This window comes from Vipera berus, assembly GCF_964194415.1.
Source record: "Vipera berus genome assembly, chromosome: 1".
Classification (NCBI taxonomy): Eukaryota; Metazoa; Chordata; class Lepidosauria; order Squamata; family Viperidae; genus Vipera; species Vipera berus.
In genome coordinates, this window is record NC_138202.1 from 28,245,684 (window position 1) to 28,264,905 (window position 19,222).

The 19,222-nt window shown below is 40.4% G+C and overlaps 1 protein-coding gene across 1 annotated transcript in view; it reads right to left on the reverse strand.

The window, feature by feature from the left end:
• Positions 1-1,857: 1,857 nt before the first annotated feature.
• LOC308664632 (protein SIX6OS1) overlaps positions 1,858-19,222 on the reverse strand; it is a gene marked incomplete at both ends in the record, with an annotated part of 38,565 nt that continues 21,200 nt past the window's right edge. Inside the window, 9 exons of the mRNA XM_081322046.1 lie at positions 1,858-2,048; positions 2,355-2,412; positions 5,440-5,578; positions 5,679-5,815; positions 6,277-6,338; positions 10,648-10,709; positions 10,809-10,885; positions 12,726-12,817; positions 13,884-14,017. Coding sequence (XP_081178172.1) covers positions 1,858-2,048; positions 2,355-2,412; positions 5,440-5,578; positions 5,679-5,815; positions 6,277-6,338; positions 10,648-10,709; positions 10,809-10,885; positions 12,726-12,817; positions 13,884-14,017 — 952 coding nt within the window. The remainder of the gene's footprint in view (positions 2,049-2,354; positions 2,413-5,439; positions 5,579-5,678; positions 5,816-6,276; positions 6,339-10,647; positions 10,710-10,808; positions 10,886-12,725; positions 12,818-13,883; positions 14,018-19,222) is intronic.

A 19,222-nucleotide genomic window follows, 5' to 3' on the forward strand; every position in this document is an offset into this window, starting at 1 on the left:
TGATATCAAAAGGGAAGAGCATATGAATGTACATCAGCACATAGATGGTCTCTGCAAAATTATAACTATGTCCTCATTTTTCATGAGTTCTAGCTGTTGTTTGCTGATGATCAGTGCAAGTATGTGGATGGGATGAGCTGACAGAATATTGATTTTGTCTCAAAAATAATACCTGTGATGAGTGTGGAGAAACAATTAAACCAACTGCACAGCCAGCTTTTGGATTTCTGTGTGGCATCTGAAGACAAAGAACTGGCTGTAATTTCAAACCACTGTAGCCTCATAGATTTGGTTTATATATACTTAGCTCTGTCACATATTGAATACCGTATCTAGAAATATGACAGTGGAAATCCCTGAGAAAGCTTTTTTCCCTTAGGGATATGAAAAATATTTTGACCTAGAAATGGCCATTTTCCTGTGGCTTGTGACAGGGATTTTTTTTTTCAAACTGGTGGGAGTGAAATGTTGAAAGGAAAGAAGAAATTATAACTACAGGATTAAACAAAGAAGACTGATAGCAGATGCTTAAATACCAAATCTGCCAGACAAGTCTTTTTTTTTAATCTTCACTATGGGGAATATAGAGTTTGCATGGCTGGATGAGTGGGTTACTTGTGTCTTTTGCTATACTTTGCAGACTGGCAATAGAAACAGATTGCTAATGTTGTCGAACTTGTAATCTTGTAAAGATTTCTGTTAGAATTTTGGCTTACTTAGGTTATTAAGATTTGGTTGCAAATGCACTTTGCACACTATTATGTCTAGTTAATGCTTATCTTTCAGCAGCATTTAAAAATCAAAAATTATGGTTTCTAAACCTTTGCTAGCTACCTGATTTTGTAAAGCAAGTGGACTGTCAAAAAAATGGCCCAGGAGATATTTTTTAAGTCAAATCATTAAGAAAACATAATAGGAATCAAAGTATGATTTGTCTCTTTGGTTTGAAATTACAGCCAGTTCTTTGTCTTCAGATGCCTGTGCTCCAAATTGGGAACGCGGACATTAGTTCCTAATCACAATGACACCAAAATCCTCAAATGTCATTATGATATATAAGCACCACTCATTTTCACACCACCCATTTTCACTAGCCTTGTAAAATTACACACCAGTGCATAAGGGGCAAAGTTTGCATTGCAAGATTCCAATACGTATTTTGTGATTTGTTTTGCCTCTCCCTCTAGCACCTTTGATTGGAAGATAAACTAATTAAAAGAGATGCAGTATTAAAGAGATGTGTTGATTTCTTTGTCCCATAATCTGTTGGCTAATTGGATCATATTTTGTTGTCTTGAAAATAGACCAGTTCATAGAAGTGATTTTAATGTCCCTTCTTTCCAGATGTGAAGAAATGTGAAGTTATAATATGGTGATATAAAATTAATTTCAATTTAAATTGTTTTATTCTATAACATTTTCTAAAAATTCATGTTTTAAAATGTTGAAAACAATATTTTGCTTATATGTAAAATATATAACAGTGTAACAATATAATCTTAAATATATCAATAGAACAAAGGGAAACAACTTTGCCATTATTAACTATAAAAACTTCACCAAAACTGCTTTTACATTTCTAGAAACAAACAGTTCATTCTTTTGTCAATATCAGCAAACCTGTTGAAAAGGCTAATGTGCAAATTTAGAAGCTTACCCTGTATGCCCCACAATAAAACACATTACACACTTAAACAAATAGAATAGATGCCTTTAACCTTTTAAAGAAGAGCTATTTATAAACTGAAAAAGAATTGAATGAAAACATGTCAACATGTCTAAAAATATTTATATTCACTTTCTTCCATTATTTTTTCTTGTTTTATGTAGAATATTACAACACAATTAAGGATACATTCAGAAAAGTGAAAATGGCTTTCTGTTTTCTGAGGCAGATTGAAAACCTTTTAGAGTGGATTGCTCAGAAGATCCAAAAGCAAAGGGAAAATTAAAATCTTCTTTCCCATCTTGAAAAACCTGAGCAGAAGGAAGTGTTGGAAATGCAAATGTAAATGAGTCTTCATTATCCATTTTTCCAAAGAAATCTCCTTGAAAAGAATAATATTCTGAATTAACATTTGATACAGTATATATCAATAACATATGAATATTGATTATAAGCCATTGTTAAAATAAAAAACAAAAGATAACACCATTGTTAATCATAATATTGGATTTGAAATTCTCCAGAACATATAAATTGGGAAAATGGCATTAGCTCCTGGATGGAGTTCTTTTTTAAATATTTTTGTTAAAAGAGTAAAGTCATAGTCTGGCTCTCAATATAAATGCCTTTCAGTAATTTATGAATAGACAACAGCTAGTCACAACATATCTCTACTATGAAAACTTACCAATATCTTTGTGTGGAGAAATTGGATTTATATTTCCAGTAGAGCAGCTTTCACCTGACTAAAAGACCATGTGAATTCATTAGAAAATGGCACAGTAGTTATATGTATGGGCAAATAGGATATAAAATGAGATAAGAGCATAGCCAGTGGCACACTCAATAATACCAAGGAAGAACTCATTAGCTTTATTCATGGGGGTGGGTGGGATGTCACAGCATCAATCAGAGAACCTCTGTAACAGGACTTGTTTTTAAATGTGTTTAATACCTCTCTAACAAATTAAAGATGATCAACACAGCTTGTGGAAGCAAATCCATAGTTAATTATGTGGGGTTATTTTTCTGACCTGAATTATTCAGCTTAATTAGTGGTCCCATACTCTTAATTTCTTTCTAAGCATGTCCTATGCACCAGGAATAATTATTTGCATTTCCATCCTATCCTTTGTTTTCTCATAGTTTTCCTAAACGATTGATTGATTGATTATTCTATCAAATTACTATTTACTCTTAGTGACCACATATATAGACTTTCTCCATGACAGGTCATCTTTCAGATCATCCAACAGTGCACTCTGGAGATGGCTATTCAGATGTTTTAAGGATTTCTTGACTTCTTTACCAGGACTCCAGATCACAAAAATGGCATTCAAATACCAGAGCCAGATGGATGCCTTTAAGGGTTCAATATCCCATGCCCTTTGAATTTCTTCATGTAGAAATTGGCTATGCCTAGGCTAAAATGGTTCCCCATGGCAACTCCCACATTTTGCTCATAAAATTCATTGTTCTATTGTATGTAACTGGACATGAAGCAATGATGGAAGAGGTTTGTGGTATCTTCAGGAAATACCCTCTTAATATATAGCAATGTCTTCTTGAATTATGCTGATGAATTCATTAGTTTCATGTGGTCTCCTTGATCTTTGGTGAAGAACGAGACCACATCAAAACCAATCAATCTATTGCCAGAACTGAGTGTACTGAGTTTCTCAACTAAGTGAGTTGAATCTTTGTAACTGCACGTTGAACAGAACACAATAACAGGATATAAATAAAGTCAAATGAAGAACACGAGCATAGCATAAACAGTAATGCTAACATGCATATATAATCTAGTATAAATAGGATAATGTACCATCTGTCTATGGAGATTCTCAGTCATCAAGGTCATAGTTGCCCCAAAGGTGCTTTTTCAAGAGGCAACTGGACTTTCCTGTTTTTCTTTGAAGACATTTCACTTCTCACCAAAGAAGCTTCTTCAGCACTGACTGGATAGTGGGGAATGGAAGTACTTAAATTTCTTGCAGACTGCTGGTCACTTGCATTCTTTCAGAGAGTCGTTTAGACCACTTGGAGATTTATCTGTGTCCTCAAGGTCACCTGAGTGGTGCAAATGGGTGTGGAGCCTTCTTGGAACTGCTGAAAAGACCGTGTTGTAGACTGCAGATAGATGATGTCGTATCCCTCCTTCTATTGAGAGAGGGCTGTTCAATTTGATGGCCTCTTTGACCCCTCTTTCAAACCAGCAATCCTCTCTGTCCAAAATGTGGATTTTGCTAACTTCAAAAGAGTGGCCTTTGTCTTTTAAATGCAGATGGACTGCTGAATCTTGTCCTGATGGGTTTGTTCTCCTATGTTGTGCCATGCATTTATGAAGTGGCTGTTTGGTTTCTCCAATGTATAGATCTGCATATGTCTCATCGCATTGTACTGCATTGTACTGCAACTCTGTGGACAGATACATCAAATTCACACAGGAAGATGTTAAAGAAAATAGTCTAGCCTTCCTGGACTGTGCAATACACATTAAGGAAGATAGAAGCCTTAACATTGGAGTTTACAGAAAACTGCCACACACAGATCAATATTTACATTTTGATTCTCACCCCACTGGAGCACAAAATGGGAGTTATTGGAACCCTACACCACCAAGCTGAAGGCTGGCCCACCAGCAAAGATGGGAAAGAAAAAACCTAAAACACATCAAAGAGGCCCTCAGAATGTGTAGCTATCCCAAAATGGGCCTTCATCAAAGCCCCAAAAAGACCCTGCAGGAGCTCCTCCATAACAGAAAAGAACAATAAATGAAACAATGTTGTCATTCCATAAATTGCAGGAATATTTGAAAAGCTCAGGAGGGTCTTTAGCCAACACAACATACGTGCTCCCTTTAAACCCAAGAATACACTAAGGCAAAAGTTTGTTCACCCCAAGGATAAAACACCCAGACACAAACTAAGGTACAGTAGTATATACAGTACAATGCAGTGAGACATGTGCAGATCTGTACATTGGGGGGAAAAACTACTTCATAAACGCATGGCACAACATAGGAGAACCATCTGCATTTAAAAGATAAAGGCCACTCTTTCGAATACAGCAATGTCCACATTTGGACAGAGAGGACCACTGTTTGAAAGAGGGTCAAAGAGGCCATTATGTGAAAACTGAACAGCCCTTAATAGAGGGGGAGGGATTTGACTTCCTCTATCTCCAATCTACAAGGTGTCCTTTCAGTAGTTCCAAGAAGACTCCACACCCACTTGCACCACTCAGCTGACCTTGAAAACACAGAAAACCCTCCAAGTGTCCTCAACAATTCTCTAAAAGAATGCAAATTATCAGCTATCTGTAAGGGATATAAATCCTTCCATTCTCCACCATCCAGTCAGAGCTGAAGAAGCTTCTTGGATGAGAAGCGAAGAAAAACAAGAAAGGATAATGTACCATCCAGTAAGTAATAATGTACCATCCAGTAAGGAGCATTGTGGAATGGTGACCAGAAATGTGGCAGAAGGGAACTTTAGTGGTAAGACCAAAGTCACATCATGGTCTGTATGCATCAACCAGGTCTTTTGCTCTCTGTTCCTTGGCTTTGGCAACTCTTTATTGGTTTTCTTCCACTTAACTCTAGGTCTTGATCATGATTATTCTTCCCTCTTTTATCCAAGAATAGTCAAGTTAGGATTTCAACCTGAATATTGTCAATTCTAGTCTAAATCTTTAACAAAAACACGAAGCTTCCCTGGTGAATAGGGTAATCAGCCTAAAAATAGCTAAGTACACTAAACATTTATTATTACCTGATCTAATAAGCTCTCCGTTCCAAATGCAGAAAAATCAAAAAAATGAAATGCAGGTGACTGTGTCTTTGAGGTAAATCCAGAAAGAAAAGAAAAAGCAGGTGACTTGGCCAGTAATCCTTCACTTTCTGGTGGAAACCTAGTACAATGAAAGAGAAGAAGTTATAAATATTAAGTGGAACTTAAAAATAATTCTTTAGAAGGATCCTGAAGAAAAGCAGAATTTGAACAATGCTTACAGTTCAAATGGAGTTCTCATCCCACCAGAGTCAGGTGTCTTTGGAAGTATGTTAGGCTCTGGAGTTGCTGCAGTATCTTCATCTCTTGTTGAAGAATAACATCCAGTAGGTTTAGTATAAATTTCTGTCTGCCTATCCTGTTTAAGAAAATGCTGCTATATCATATTTGAGGAAACCATGACTACCACAAATATATTCAGGGCTTTTAAATTTTTTCAACAATCACTTTTGGAGCAATAATACGGAAGTTGTAAGATATAAATTTATTTATTTCATAAATGTACTTATTTAATTTATATGCCACCCATCTCACTACCCAAAACACTATCCAAATTTATAAAACCAATACATAAATGATGGAATAAGAACTGAAGTGTTTCTTCAGAGAGAAATCTACCCACATAGATTTGAAGCTGTTAGTGTTCTGTGCAGGAATGTTATATGAAGAGCATTTTTCTCAACCAACTGCCTTCCAAAAAAGTACAATGTAAGGAATTTAAAGCAGCAAACATCAACTCAAATAACATTAGCATATATCTGGTTTTCAAAATTATTGAAAATCATTTAATAGAACAATATAACAAGATGTTAAACTAACTTGAGATATAACTGCAGAATCCATTGATTTGTTTTCCTTTTCTTTGTAGTCAGCCTTTTTTCCTACCATAGAAAATTATATTTTATAAAAATCAAGATGGTATATAGCATTGGTGATTATACTAGTACATTACTGAGAAATGCATGCTGCTATATTCCCAGTCACATAGCTGTATATCAGCTTTTAGCATCAATGTCAGAAAAATTGTAAAATACAGAGAGCAGAATACCAAACTACAACCCATCATTTGATTTATTTCCCTGAAATTGTGGACCCATGAGAAATTCAACACCTAGAAGGGGTTTCCCAAATAGACAATAAAAAAACAAATTTATGAACTGAGAGGGTGAGAGGCAAAATATTCCAGTGGCCAATTTAAGAACTTGGGGATCTGATGTAGGATATAACAAGGTGAAGAGCCAAGCATTGTAGGATCTGTTGAGAAGGAAAAAAAGAAGACCTCACTTTACCCCAAGAAGTCATTTCTTGCCTCACATACTTAATTCATTTCTTGCCTCACTCCAATATGTGCAGTGCTGCAACTCACCAATGCAATATAATGGTAAAGGTGCTAGACTGGAACCACTGTGATTCAGGCTCATTTTATCATGACATTCAGTGGGTAACTCTGCCAGTGCATATCTCTCAACCCAATCTCTCATGAAGGTTGTTGAGGGGATAAAATGAAGGGAGATCCCTAAGTATGTTACCTAAGTATGTTGTCTAATAGCTAAATGATCTAAATATCTGGCCATAGGCTTAGCCATTCTAGTAAATGCTCATATATAATTTAATTTTATTCATAATTTTACTCATCATTCATATTGTGCATTTTTAAAATAATTCGCTGTTCTGTTTTTATACTTTGAAGCACATTTTATATGGTGTTTTTTAAAATTTTCTACATTAATGCTGTGTTCTGTTACACATATGAAATAAATAAATAAAAAATATGCTACCACGAGCAACCAAAAGTATTATGGGACATAATTCTAGTATAGCAATAGCAATAGGATGCAGGGATTAGGGCTCTGCAAATCCTTTGAACCAGATCTTCCAGAACCGTGGTGGCAAACCTATGGCATACGTGCCACAGGAGGCACGCGGAGGCAGGGACAGGCAGGCGGGGACAGGCAGCTCCCTTCCACCTCTCCATGTGCGCCTGCGTTCTAGCTCTCTTTCTCTCTGCACTGGGAGTCAGGGAGCAGCTGCAAGAGTTCGGCAGATCCAGGCTGCATGGTGGAGGCAGCTGCCAGCGTGAGTCCAGGTATGCCTGCAGAGCGATTTCATGCCCTCCCACTCCCCACGGCCTATCCAGGCGGCAGAGGCCTTTTCCAAGCCTCTGGAGCTTGCATCCATGGCTGTGAGGAGATTTTGCAGCACACCAGCAGCCCGATCTGGGCTCCAGAGGCCTGGAAAAGGCCTATGCCACCCGGATCGGCTGTGGGGGGGGGCACGAAATCACTCTGCAGCCCTAGATACGGGCACTCGGTCTCTAAAAGGTTTGCCCTCACTATTCCAGAACATACAGGCTTTGCATCCAAAGTATGATGAGACAATAGAAGCAGCTTTCACAACAGTTGTGCAAGCTTGGAAAAAGACAAATTGCTTTAACAATAAAAAAGTCATGTATTCCAAAGAACCTATTTCAAAGAATTTGCACAGCCCTAGAATTGGTGCTTGATCAAGCAAGTATAATCCATATTAATGAGATACATCACATCTTACAACAGCACTGAAAAAAGTGACTTATGACTGTTTTTCAAACTGACAACCATTGCAGCATCCCCAGTGTCATGTGATCAAAACTGGCAACTGATTCATATTTATGACAGTTGCAGTGTCCCAGGGTCACATGATCACCTTTTGTGATTTTTTTTGTAATATATTTTATAATAATAATAAGTTGGAAGGGACCTTAGAAGTCATCTAGTCCAACCCCCTGCTCAGGCAGGAAACCCTATACCATTTCAGGCAAATGGCTGTCCAGTCTCTTCTTAAAAACTTCCAGTGTTGGAGCATTCACCGCTTCTGGAGGCAGGTTGTTCCACTGGTTAGTTGTTCTAACTGTCAGGAAGTTTCTCCTTAGTTCTAGGTTGCTTCTCTCCTTGACTAGTTTCCATCCATTGCTTCTTGTCCTGCTTTCAGGTGCTTTGGAGAATAGCCTGACTCCCTCTTCTTTGTGGCAGCCCCTGAGATATTGGAACACTGCTATCATGTCACCCCTCACCCTTCTCTTCGTTAAACTACACATACCCAATTCCAGCAACCGTTCCCTATATGTTTTAGCCTCCAGTCCCCCAATCATCTTTGTTGCTCTTCTCTGTACCCTTTCTAGAGTCTCGACATCTTTTTTACATCGTGGTGACCAAAACTGGATGCAGTATTCCAGGTGTGGCCTTACCAAAGCATTGTAAAGTGGTATTAGTACTTCACTTGATCTTGATTCTATCCCTCTGTTAATGCAGCCTAGCACTGTGTTGGCTTTTTTGGCAGCTGCAGCACACTGCTGGCTCATATTGAAGTGATTGTCTATTAGGACTCCGAGATCCCTCTCACAGTTACTACTATTGAGCAAGGTACCACCTATACTATACCTGTGCATTAATAATAATAATAATAATAATAATAATAATAATAATAATAATAATAATAATAATAATAATAATAATAATAATAATAATAATAATAAAGTTGGAAGGGACCTTGGAGGTCATCTAGTCCAACCCCCTACTATACCTGTGCATTTGATTTTTCCTGCCTAAATGTAGAACCTTACTTTTTTCACCACTGATTTTCATTTTGTTAGATAGCACCCAGTGTTCGAGTCTGTCCAGATCCTCCTGTATTTTAAGCCTATCTTCTGGAGTATTGGCTATTCCTGCCAGCTTGGTGTTGTCTGCAGATTTGATGAGTTCCCCATCTATCCCCTCATCCAAATCGTTAATGAAGATGTTGAAGACCACTGGGCCCAGAACAGAGTCCTGGGGCACCCCACTACACACTTCCTTCCATGTAGATGCAGTTCCATTGAGGACCACAATCGAGTACGGCCTGTCAGCCAGCTACGAATCCATTTGGTGGTGATGCTATCTAACCCACATTTTTCTATCTTATCAAGTAGTAGGTTGTGATCTACTTTATCAAATGCCTTACTGAAGTCCAAGTAAATTATATCTACAGCATTCCTCTGGTCCACTAATTTTGTCACTTGGTCAAAGAATGTAATAAGATTTGTCTGGCATGATCTGTTTTTGACAAACCCATGTTGGCTTTTAGTAATGACTTTGTTTGTATCTAGGTGTTTGCTGATTTGTTGTTTGATTATCTTTTCCAGAATCTTCCCAGGTATTGAGGTCAGGCTGATAGGTCTGTAGTTTCCTGAATCTATTTTTTCCCTTTTTTGAAGATGGGAACTACATCAGCTCTCTTCCAGTCCTCTGGTAGTTCCCCAGTGCTCCAGGATCTTTGAAAAATATAGTTCAGTGGGGCTGAGAGGCTCTTGGGGGTGGGAAGGGAGAGTCACATTGGAGGGGGGACTGGACTAAGGAGGCTTGAAGTTGCTTTGCAAGAACGGGGGCACTCGATTGATTTATGTACTTTTTTCCGGCGTATAAGACGACTGGGCGTATAAGACGACCCCCCAACTTTTGAGATGATTTTCATGGGTTACAAAGTCGTCTTATACGCCAGAAAATACGGTAATTTACAGCAAACTCTAATGATGAAAAATTAGGCTTTTCTTCATAAATAAGACTTTCTCCCTACATACCTGCCCTCCAAAACCACTCATACCTCAAATCAAAATAAAAAAGATCAAAATCAAATGAAATCAAAATGTTTATGCTCATTGACTAGGAGAAAATAATGCAAAAAGATAAACAATTTAAGATACAAAAAAATAGCCAGATTACAATTATTCACACAGAATAATATATTTAATAAGTAAAAAGTGATATACATGATATTAAGACTATAATGTAAAATAGTATATTTCAATATATAAAATATTGAAAATTATTCGATTAAGAGTAATAAAATATAAATTAATGTATTAAATTTTTGTCCTATACCATATTATTTACAACATGGTTTACAATAAAATATAATAAAAACTAAAAGATTAAATACCTGGGGATAAAACAATAATACAATGTATAAATATGATTTTAACTGGTCTACTTAATGAAATATTATTTAGTAATATTTATATAAAATCACTTGTTTCAAATCAGCTATAATGAGTCTCCCAATCTTCCTAAATAATATGGAGAGTAAATTATTTTCATCTTTTCTGATAAAACCTTTTTTTTATCAAAGAGGTAATAGTAAATGGCAATATATATAATACATACTTTAATAAGATTTTACCTTTTGTATTTTCAGTGTTAAAGCACTGTTTAGTAAGTGTGTTCTTCTGATTAGCTAATAATCTGAAACAATTCAGAAAATAATTTATATCAGCAGAATTATTTTCATATATTTTCATAAACTACATATTATTAATGAAGGTAGGATGATTGAAAAATTACCTATTTGATATTTCTTTGGGATTACTTGTTATAGATGAATCTGTTTCTACAATCTTGGTTTCCGAATTATCACATTTCTAAAACAAAAAAAATATGTATTTAAATTAAGAGGAGTATAAAATTCTGATTGAAGACCCATTCATTCTCCTAGAGCAGGGCTTTTCAACCAGTGGTATGTATACCACTAGTGGCAGGTGGTATGCGACCATCCTAGAGAAATGTAGCAGGGGAGGGGAATGAGCTGAAGCGACTCAAGCCTGAGGGAGAGGCAGCTGGAGCTGCAGGACTGTTGGGGCTCGGCAGAAGCCCCAGGAGTGTCGGCAGGGCTCCAGCTGATTGGCGCTTCTGGAAGCAGCACAGAGCTGGAGGTGAACTGAAGAAAAAGGGGGAGAGGAGAGGATATAAAAGGAGGTGGTTTGGGCAGGAAAGGGGGAAAAAAGACAATAGGGAAAGAGAAGGGGATGGAGAAGAAGCTGTGGAAGGAGAGCTCAGCAGGCAGAGAGGAAAAAGACTGGGAAGAAGTAGCAGCTGTTGCTGGAAGACAAGGTCCCCTGGTTCATTTTCTCCAGCCAGGAGAATGCAATCAGTGCTGATGAAGTGAAAAGCCTGGAGACGAGCATGTCAAAAAGGAGGTGGGTTTATTTTGGAAGCCAGTGGGTTCCTGGTCATCTGGCAGCTTGGATGGATTGCCATAAGGATTTTTATACAGTTTTTACAGCGTTTTGTATTTCAGAGGCTCAGTTTGTGTGCTTTGGTTATTGGAATATTTTAGTCTGTTTCACAAAGGCTAGCAATGAGTCCAAAGTGTTGGCTTCCGTAGGTTTAATTCCTTTAAACAAATGTAATTAGTTTTACACCCTTATCTTGAGTCTGTCTATGGCTTTTAGCAAGTTTTCTTTGTAGGTAAACAGGCTTAATTTAAACTTATCGCTTTTCACAATTGCCACATTGCTTAAACTGAGATATGCCTGAGGCAGCTTAAAGAAAAAAACCTGGAGTTTAGTATTTCTTTATTCTGGGAGGCTTTTGTGAGCCTTTCTTGCTTTCCACTTGATTCCTGTGTCTTTAAGGGTACAGGGAAGGGACTGGGGTGGGGGTGGGGGTTGCATTCTTACTACACTATGAAAGTAGAGCTCAGAAGGCAGGGAGGAAGAAGAAGAGAGGGAGAGAGGAAGAAGGGCTGACCAGCTAGTTCAGGGGTCTACAAACTTAGCAACTTTTAAGACCTGTGGACTTCACAACTTCCAGAATTCCTCAACCAGCCATGATGGCTGAGGAATTCTGGGAATTGAAGTCCACTAGTCTTAAAAGTACCAAGTTTGTAGACCCCTCTTAAAATTGCCAACTTTGTAGACCCCTGAGCTAGCTGGTAGTGGTGCATATTAATAAACATGGATAAATTCATCATACATTTGTCAGTGCAAAGGGAAAGTGATTTAGCAAAGGAACAGCCACTGAAGAAACTAAAACCAGTACTTTTTTACTTTTTTCTACAGTTTGTAACATTTTATTAGATTATAGCAGAGGTCTTCAAACTTGTCCCTTTTATGACTTGTGGACTTCAACTTCCAGAATTCCTCAGCCAGCGTGCCTGGGTGAGGAATTCTGGGAGTTGAAGTCCACAAGTCATAAAAAGGACAAGTTTGAAGACCCCTGGATTATAGAATAAAATACAAAAATACAAAAGCAAATAGTAGGATACTGTGGGGAGGAAAGGGGGGGAAGTGAAGGGAAGAAGGGAAAAAGAACAGACTCCCTCTGTTGCAGTAGAAGGAAGCATTAACCCTGAATCTCAACTTTTTACTTTTCCATAATATTATAAACTAGCCATTTCTATAACAACAAATGAATCTAATCAGTAAAACCCCAAATCCCCCCTTTTTTTAGTCATCAGGTTTTGACACATTGTTTGCATACCTGATTGCATACCTGATTTTCATTTTCTGTATGGTTGAAATACATACTAGTCACTTTGGAATGTCCTGCCAGGTCCTCTTTCTTTTCTGTACCTGTATTATATAAGATTATGAACTCTATATTACTCAGCTGATTCTCACATAGGAATAATATAAAACTGACATCAAAAGGGTAATCACATAGTAGTAGTCATCTTATAGTAAAACAAAATTACAATAGTTGAGTAGGGTTTTCACTATTTGCACCCTCCATAACACAAAATTGGCCTGGCAACACCTTTTCTGGTATTATCTCCAGGCTTAATTTTTTTTTTAGCTGAAGCAATGTTAACGCAGTGTTTTCGCCTTATTCCAACATGATTAAAAGATAACCTGTAAACCTGTTAGGAGAGAAATCAGGTGTTTGCAATGACTCAAGGCAGAGCCTGGAGCAGTAGAATATAAATCAGCAATAGGGATTACAAATTTCATCCTGATACAACTTTGTGCTGACCTTCTGCAAACATCCAGCTAGTACAGGCAGTAGAAACAGAGGGCACTAAGAGTAGTTCATTGAGGCTCAGAACAACAGGACAATATGTATATAATCTGCCCAGCATTCTACTAGAATTATTCAGATGAGAGAAATCAGGGCATGAATCAGCAGCTATGCAATCTTAGCCATGAAGAACAGATGGATTCTGTGAATATTCATCAAATAAAAATTACAAATGTTGATGGCTATACTGATAAAAGGTTTTAAGAAAAATTCTGTGTCAAGTTAGATTTCAGAAGTTCAGTAATCTTGTCCATGTTTAGTTTGAGATAGTGATGACATCTAGGTTAAAAAATGGTGCCAGGCTCTTGGAAAGATATGCCCACAAAGGATGTGGCATTTCTTTCTTGTAAGAGGAGAAATGGGGCAAAACAGAGCTCTATGTGCTCAGAGCAGGACAGTGTCTGTCTCCCTTGAAAGGGAAAGATGGCATATCATCATAGAAAACAGAAAATAGTCAGTTTTATTTGATTAACTAGTTCCAGTATGACTGATATAGAAACACCTCTGCATTTCCTGCAACAAAGATATCAAATTATGCAGTGAAGTACCTTAATATATTCTACAATATTCAGATGTATATACTTCAAAATCTCACAGCTAAATCTCTTAATATTTTGTTACCTCTATCTGTGATCTGAAATAGTGGTTTCACAGTTGGCACACTTTGAACTAATTTCTGAAAAATGCTAGGTAGATTAAATGGTTTAAATGTTTGCTCTTTCTCATTCGATAAATGTTGACTCTCTTTGAACAAGCTGAAAGAAAGTTTTAAATCAATGAAAGAAGCATGGAAATACGTGAGACACATATTTTATTTTACTTTGAAATAAAAGATAAGAATATACAAAAATGCATAATCTAATCTAATGTCCTCACTGGATAATGTCTATTGAGCAACTTGCTTAATAGAAATATGAAAAGCATAGGAAAAATACCAAATTGTTACAGAATTATTGACCTACCTATGACTAAAACTGTTAATACAAACTTTTCTTTTGGAAAACAAGTACATTATTGCTACAAATGTTTTTAAACTTTGTAGCATATTATTAGTTTTAATTTAGCACTAATTTGAAAGTCACCTTTGACGGCATACAAGTATGATAAATAAAAATTTTAAGAACTGACATGAAGCTAATCCATAAAAGGCACTACTACATTCAACTAAAATTACACAATATAAATTAAAATAATACTGGAAATTCCATTTATTACACAACTGGTTTTTTTGCAAATAACTTCTTTAAAACTACTAGCAATATATATCATTGTATTGTAACACTTTAAAAATTGATAAAAGTGAAAGGAGAGACAGTCTGGTGTAGTGGTTAAGGCATCAGGCTAGAAACAGAGAATGTGAATTCTAATCCCACCTTAGCCACAAAGCCAGCTGAGTCATTTCTCTCAGTCCTAGGAAAGAGGCAATTGCAAACCACCTCTGAAAAGTTTGCTAAGCAAACTACAGAAACTTTTCCAGTCAGTTTCCAAAAATCAGACACAATTGAATAGAAGAGGAAAAGGTTAAATAGTCCACTGCCATTTGAAAAGAAAGCATACATAGATGGTACTTTCCAAAGACATGTATGAAAGCCATGATTCAGGGGGAAGGCTAGTCAGATGCTAGAGCAAGTGCAGCTATTTTTTAAAAATGTTTCTGGACACCTAGCCTAGAATTTCCTAAATGGATGGATGAGACATTCCTCTCAAGCAGATAGGCTGACCAGAATCAGTTTCTAAATTTGATTCATAAATAAAAGATAAAAAATGTACCCCAACTTTTATTAAAAAGTTTTAACATACAATTTTTCCCTTAAAAAATCCCCCCTCCCCCCCCTTCTCCCTCCCCCCCTTCCTCTCCCCCCTCCCCCCCTCCCCCCCCCCGACTTCCCAGAGCTAAGTACAAGGTATATATAAAAAAAACAATCATAAACAACCATATACTAACAACCATAAACTCTAAAATCTATCACTCTCTAGCTTATATAGGATAAAACAAACCTTAGTAATATTAAATATATATAAATATATATTAAAAAAAAAACCAATATAGAAAAGAAAAAAAAATAAAGAAAGAAGACTTATTCAAATATAAAACTTCTTAACCCTATACTTATTCTGAGTAAACTCAAGCCATTTTCTCCCTTCCATAATATAGCGTTCCTGCGAGTAATCTTTCAAATAGGCCGAAATCTTCACCATTTCAACCAAGTCGGAAACCTTTAAAATCCACTCTTCTATGGTTGGCAGTTCCTCTTTCCAGTACTATCCTATCAAAAGTCTTGCTGCCGTAATTAAATTCAACATCAACTTAGTATATTCCCTCAGATTTTTATCCAAAAAGCCTTAACCTTTTTGCAAGTCTACCATATATGAAAATATGAAAATATATTACGTCTTTATCACCGCACCTCCAACATTTAGGCTAATAATTCAGATACATGCTTAGCTTTTTAAAATCTAAATACCAGGCTTGGACAGGGGCCTCGAGTTAAGACGCGCTAAGAGGCCCCTGATAAGATTCTTAGCCGGTTATTTTAAGAGGTTAGGGAGGGGGAGGAAGGGGAGGGTGGGGAAGGAATCTGTAACCGGCACTCAGTCTGGACCTGTTAGAGGTCCCGACGGGACGGGGTCGGGGGAGGTGGCTGCTGGCGCTGGGAATGTGGGGGTGGGGCATCGAATCCCCACGGCGACAGGGTATGGCAGCAGGTGTTTGCGCGGAGGGCCATATCAACATCTGGGATCGCGCCCCCGCTATCTCCGAGCGGTGGCGCGCTCCGACCCTCCGGTTAGCACCCTCCTACCCGGGGATGAGGGTGATCAGGCCCCTGAGCTCAGGTTGGTCTATTTTAACGCTAGATCCGTAGTTAACAAAGCTCCCCTCATCCGTGATCTGATCGAGGAGGAATGTGCGGATCTAGCGTGCATCACGGAAACTTGGTTGGGTTCGGAGGGAGGGGTGCCTCTCACCGAGTTATGCCCGCCAGGTTTCCGGGTGCTGCACCAGCCACGGGCTCAGGGCAGGGGTGGTGGGGTGGCAGTGGTTATTCGGGAGACTTTGTGTCCCCGGGAGGCCACCATTGTCCAGATGGCCGGGAGTGAATCCCTCCTCTTGAGATGTGGTCCTCGGGTTCAGTTGGGCTTGTTGCTCACATACCTGGCGCCCAGCTGTGTGGCAACAGCCCTGCCTGAGCTGCTCGACACCCTCTCAGGGTTGGCGGTGGAGTTCCCCAGGCTTATAGTCCTGGGTGACTTCAACCTGCCATCACTGGGGGGGTCGTCGGAGTTAGCTCGGGAGTTCATGGCTTCCATGACAGCCATGGGCCTGACCCAGGTTATTGAGGGCCCTACTCACGAGGGGGATCATACTCTCGACCTGGTGTTCCTGTCTGGACAGTGGTTGGATGATCTGGGAGGGGGTTCTCCGTCCATCACCCCTCTGTCATGGTCAGATCATTACCTCCTGAGGCTGGTTTTCCGTCATGCCATCCCCCGCCGCTGGGCGGCGGAACCGACCAGGTGGTTCCGCCCCAGGCGCCTAATGGACCCGGATCGGTTCCAGAGGGCGCTTGGGCCGATACCTATCACCCTTACCCACAGCCCAGTCGATGCTCTGGTGGAGGCCTGGGAAACGGCTGCCACCAGGGCACTCGACTGTGTTGTACCCATGCGACCTCTGACTCGGCGCAGATCCCGTTGGGCTCCATGGTTCTCTGTGGAGCTCCGGGAGATGAAGCGTCGGAGACGAGGTCTAGAGAGCGGTTGGAGATCCAGCCGATCCGAATCCGACCGATTGCAGTTAAGAACCTTCATAAGGTCTTATCTTGCGGCGATAAGGACGGCGAAGTCTAACTACTTTGCCGCCCTTATCGCGTCCGCAGATAATCGCCCGGCCGCCCTGTTTAGGGTGACTCGCTCCCTCCTTAACCAGGAGGTGAGGGAGGATCCCTTGCAGGGACGAGCCGAGGAGTTTAGTCATCATCTGACGGACAAAATCGCTCGGATCCGGACCGGCTTGGACTCTGACTGGGCAGAGTCTGATGTGGAGGAATCAGGCGGTCTTGAGCACGTTATCTGGACTGAGTTCGACCCTGTTTCCCCTGATGATGTGGACAGGATCATGGGGAGACTGAGCTCCACCACCTGTTTGTTGGATCCGTGCCCCTCCTGGCTAGCTTATGCGGCTCGGGAGGGAACACGAGGCTGGTTCCATGCAGTAATAACTGCTTCTTTGAAGGAGGGTGTCTTCCCTGCCGCCTTGAAGGAGGCGGTGGTGAGACCCCTCCTCAAGAAGCCTGCTTTGGACCCGGCTGTTTTAAACAACTATCGTCCAGTCTCCAACCTTCGCTTCCTGGCGAAGGTTGTTGAGAGTGTGGTGGCGCATCAGCTCCCTCTGTTCCTGGAGGAAACTGATTATCTGGACCCGTACCAATCGGGCTTCAGGCCCGGACACAGCACGGAGACGGCATTGGTCGCGCTGGTGAATGATCTCTGGAGGGCTAGGGACAGGGGTTGCTCCTCTGTCCTGGTCCTATTAGATCTCTCAGCGGCTTTCGATACCATCGACCATGGTATCCTGCTGCGGCGTCTCAGGGGGTTGGGAGTGGGAGGCACCGTCCTACGGTGGTTCTCCTCCTACCTCCAGGGCCGCTCGCAGTCGGTGTTGACAGGAGGGCAGAGATCCGCCCCGAGGTCTCTCATTTGTGGAGTCCCTCAGGGGTCGGTTCTCTCGCCCCTCCTGTTCAACATCTACATGAAGCCGCTGGGCGAGATCATTCGTGGTTTTGGGGTGGGGTATCACCAGTACGCTGATGATACCCAACTTTTTCTTTCCACCCCGAACCAACCCAGTGATGCCCTCTCCGTGATGTCCCGGTGCCTGGAGGCGGTTCAGGTCTGGATGGGGAGAAACAGGCTTCGTCTCAATCCCGCCAAGACTGAGTGGCTGTGCATATCGGCGTCTCGGGTTAACCAAGTTATTCCACCTCTAATGATGGGGGGTGAGGTGTTACCCCCCGTTGATAGGGCTCGCAACTTGGGCGTCCTCCTGGATTCACGGCTCAATTTTGAAGATCACATAGGAGCCGTGACCAGGGGGGCTTTTGCACAGGTTCGCCTGGTGCGCCAGTTGCGTCCCTATCTGGACCGAGACGCCCTACGCACAGTCACTCATGCGCTTGTGACCTCCCGTTTGGACTACTGTAACGCTCTCTACATGGGGCTGCCCTTGAAGACCACTCGGAGGCTTCAACTGGTGCAGAATGCGGCCGCGCGAGTTGTAATGGGGGTTTCCCGATACTCCCATGTAACACCTCTACTCCGCGAGCTGCATTGGCTTCCGGTTGCCCTCCGGGTGAAATTCAAGGTGCTGGTTATCACCTATAAAGCCCTACATGGCCTGGGTCCGGGTTATTTGAGGGAACACCTGCTGCCGGCATCAAACGCCCTTCACCCAGTGCGCTCCCACAGGGAGGGTCTGCTCAGGGTTCCGCCGGTGAGAGATTGCCGGCGGGTGACACCCAGGGATAGGGCCTTCTCAGTGGGAGCGCCTGCCCTCTGGAACCAGCTGCCGGTAGAGCTGAGGACTGCTCCCGACCTCCGATCATTCCGCCGGGGCCTGAAGACCTGGCTCTTCGAGCTCTCGGGCCCAGGCTGAGGAGAAAATTTTAACTGGGGTTTTAATGTACAGGGTGAATTTAATGCTTTTTAAATTGGTTTTAACTTTTGTATGTTTTGATTTTTAATTCCCTGTAAACCGCCCTGAGTCCTCAGGGAAAGGGCGGTATACAAATGCAAATATTAAATTAAATTAAATTAAATCTATAAAACATTTTGTAAAAATTCTCTCTTAGATTTCAAACTTATATAAATTTTACATTCCTCATCCAAATCTTTTCCCACCTCCCACTACTTGGCTGTAAGTACGTTGTGAAAGTTCCATAGACTTCTGCTGATCTTGTTCT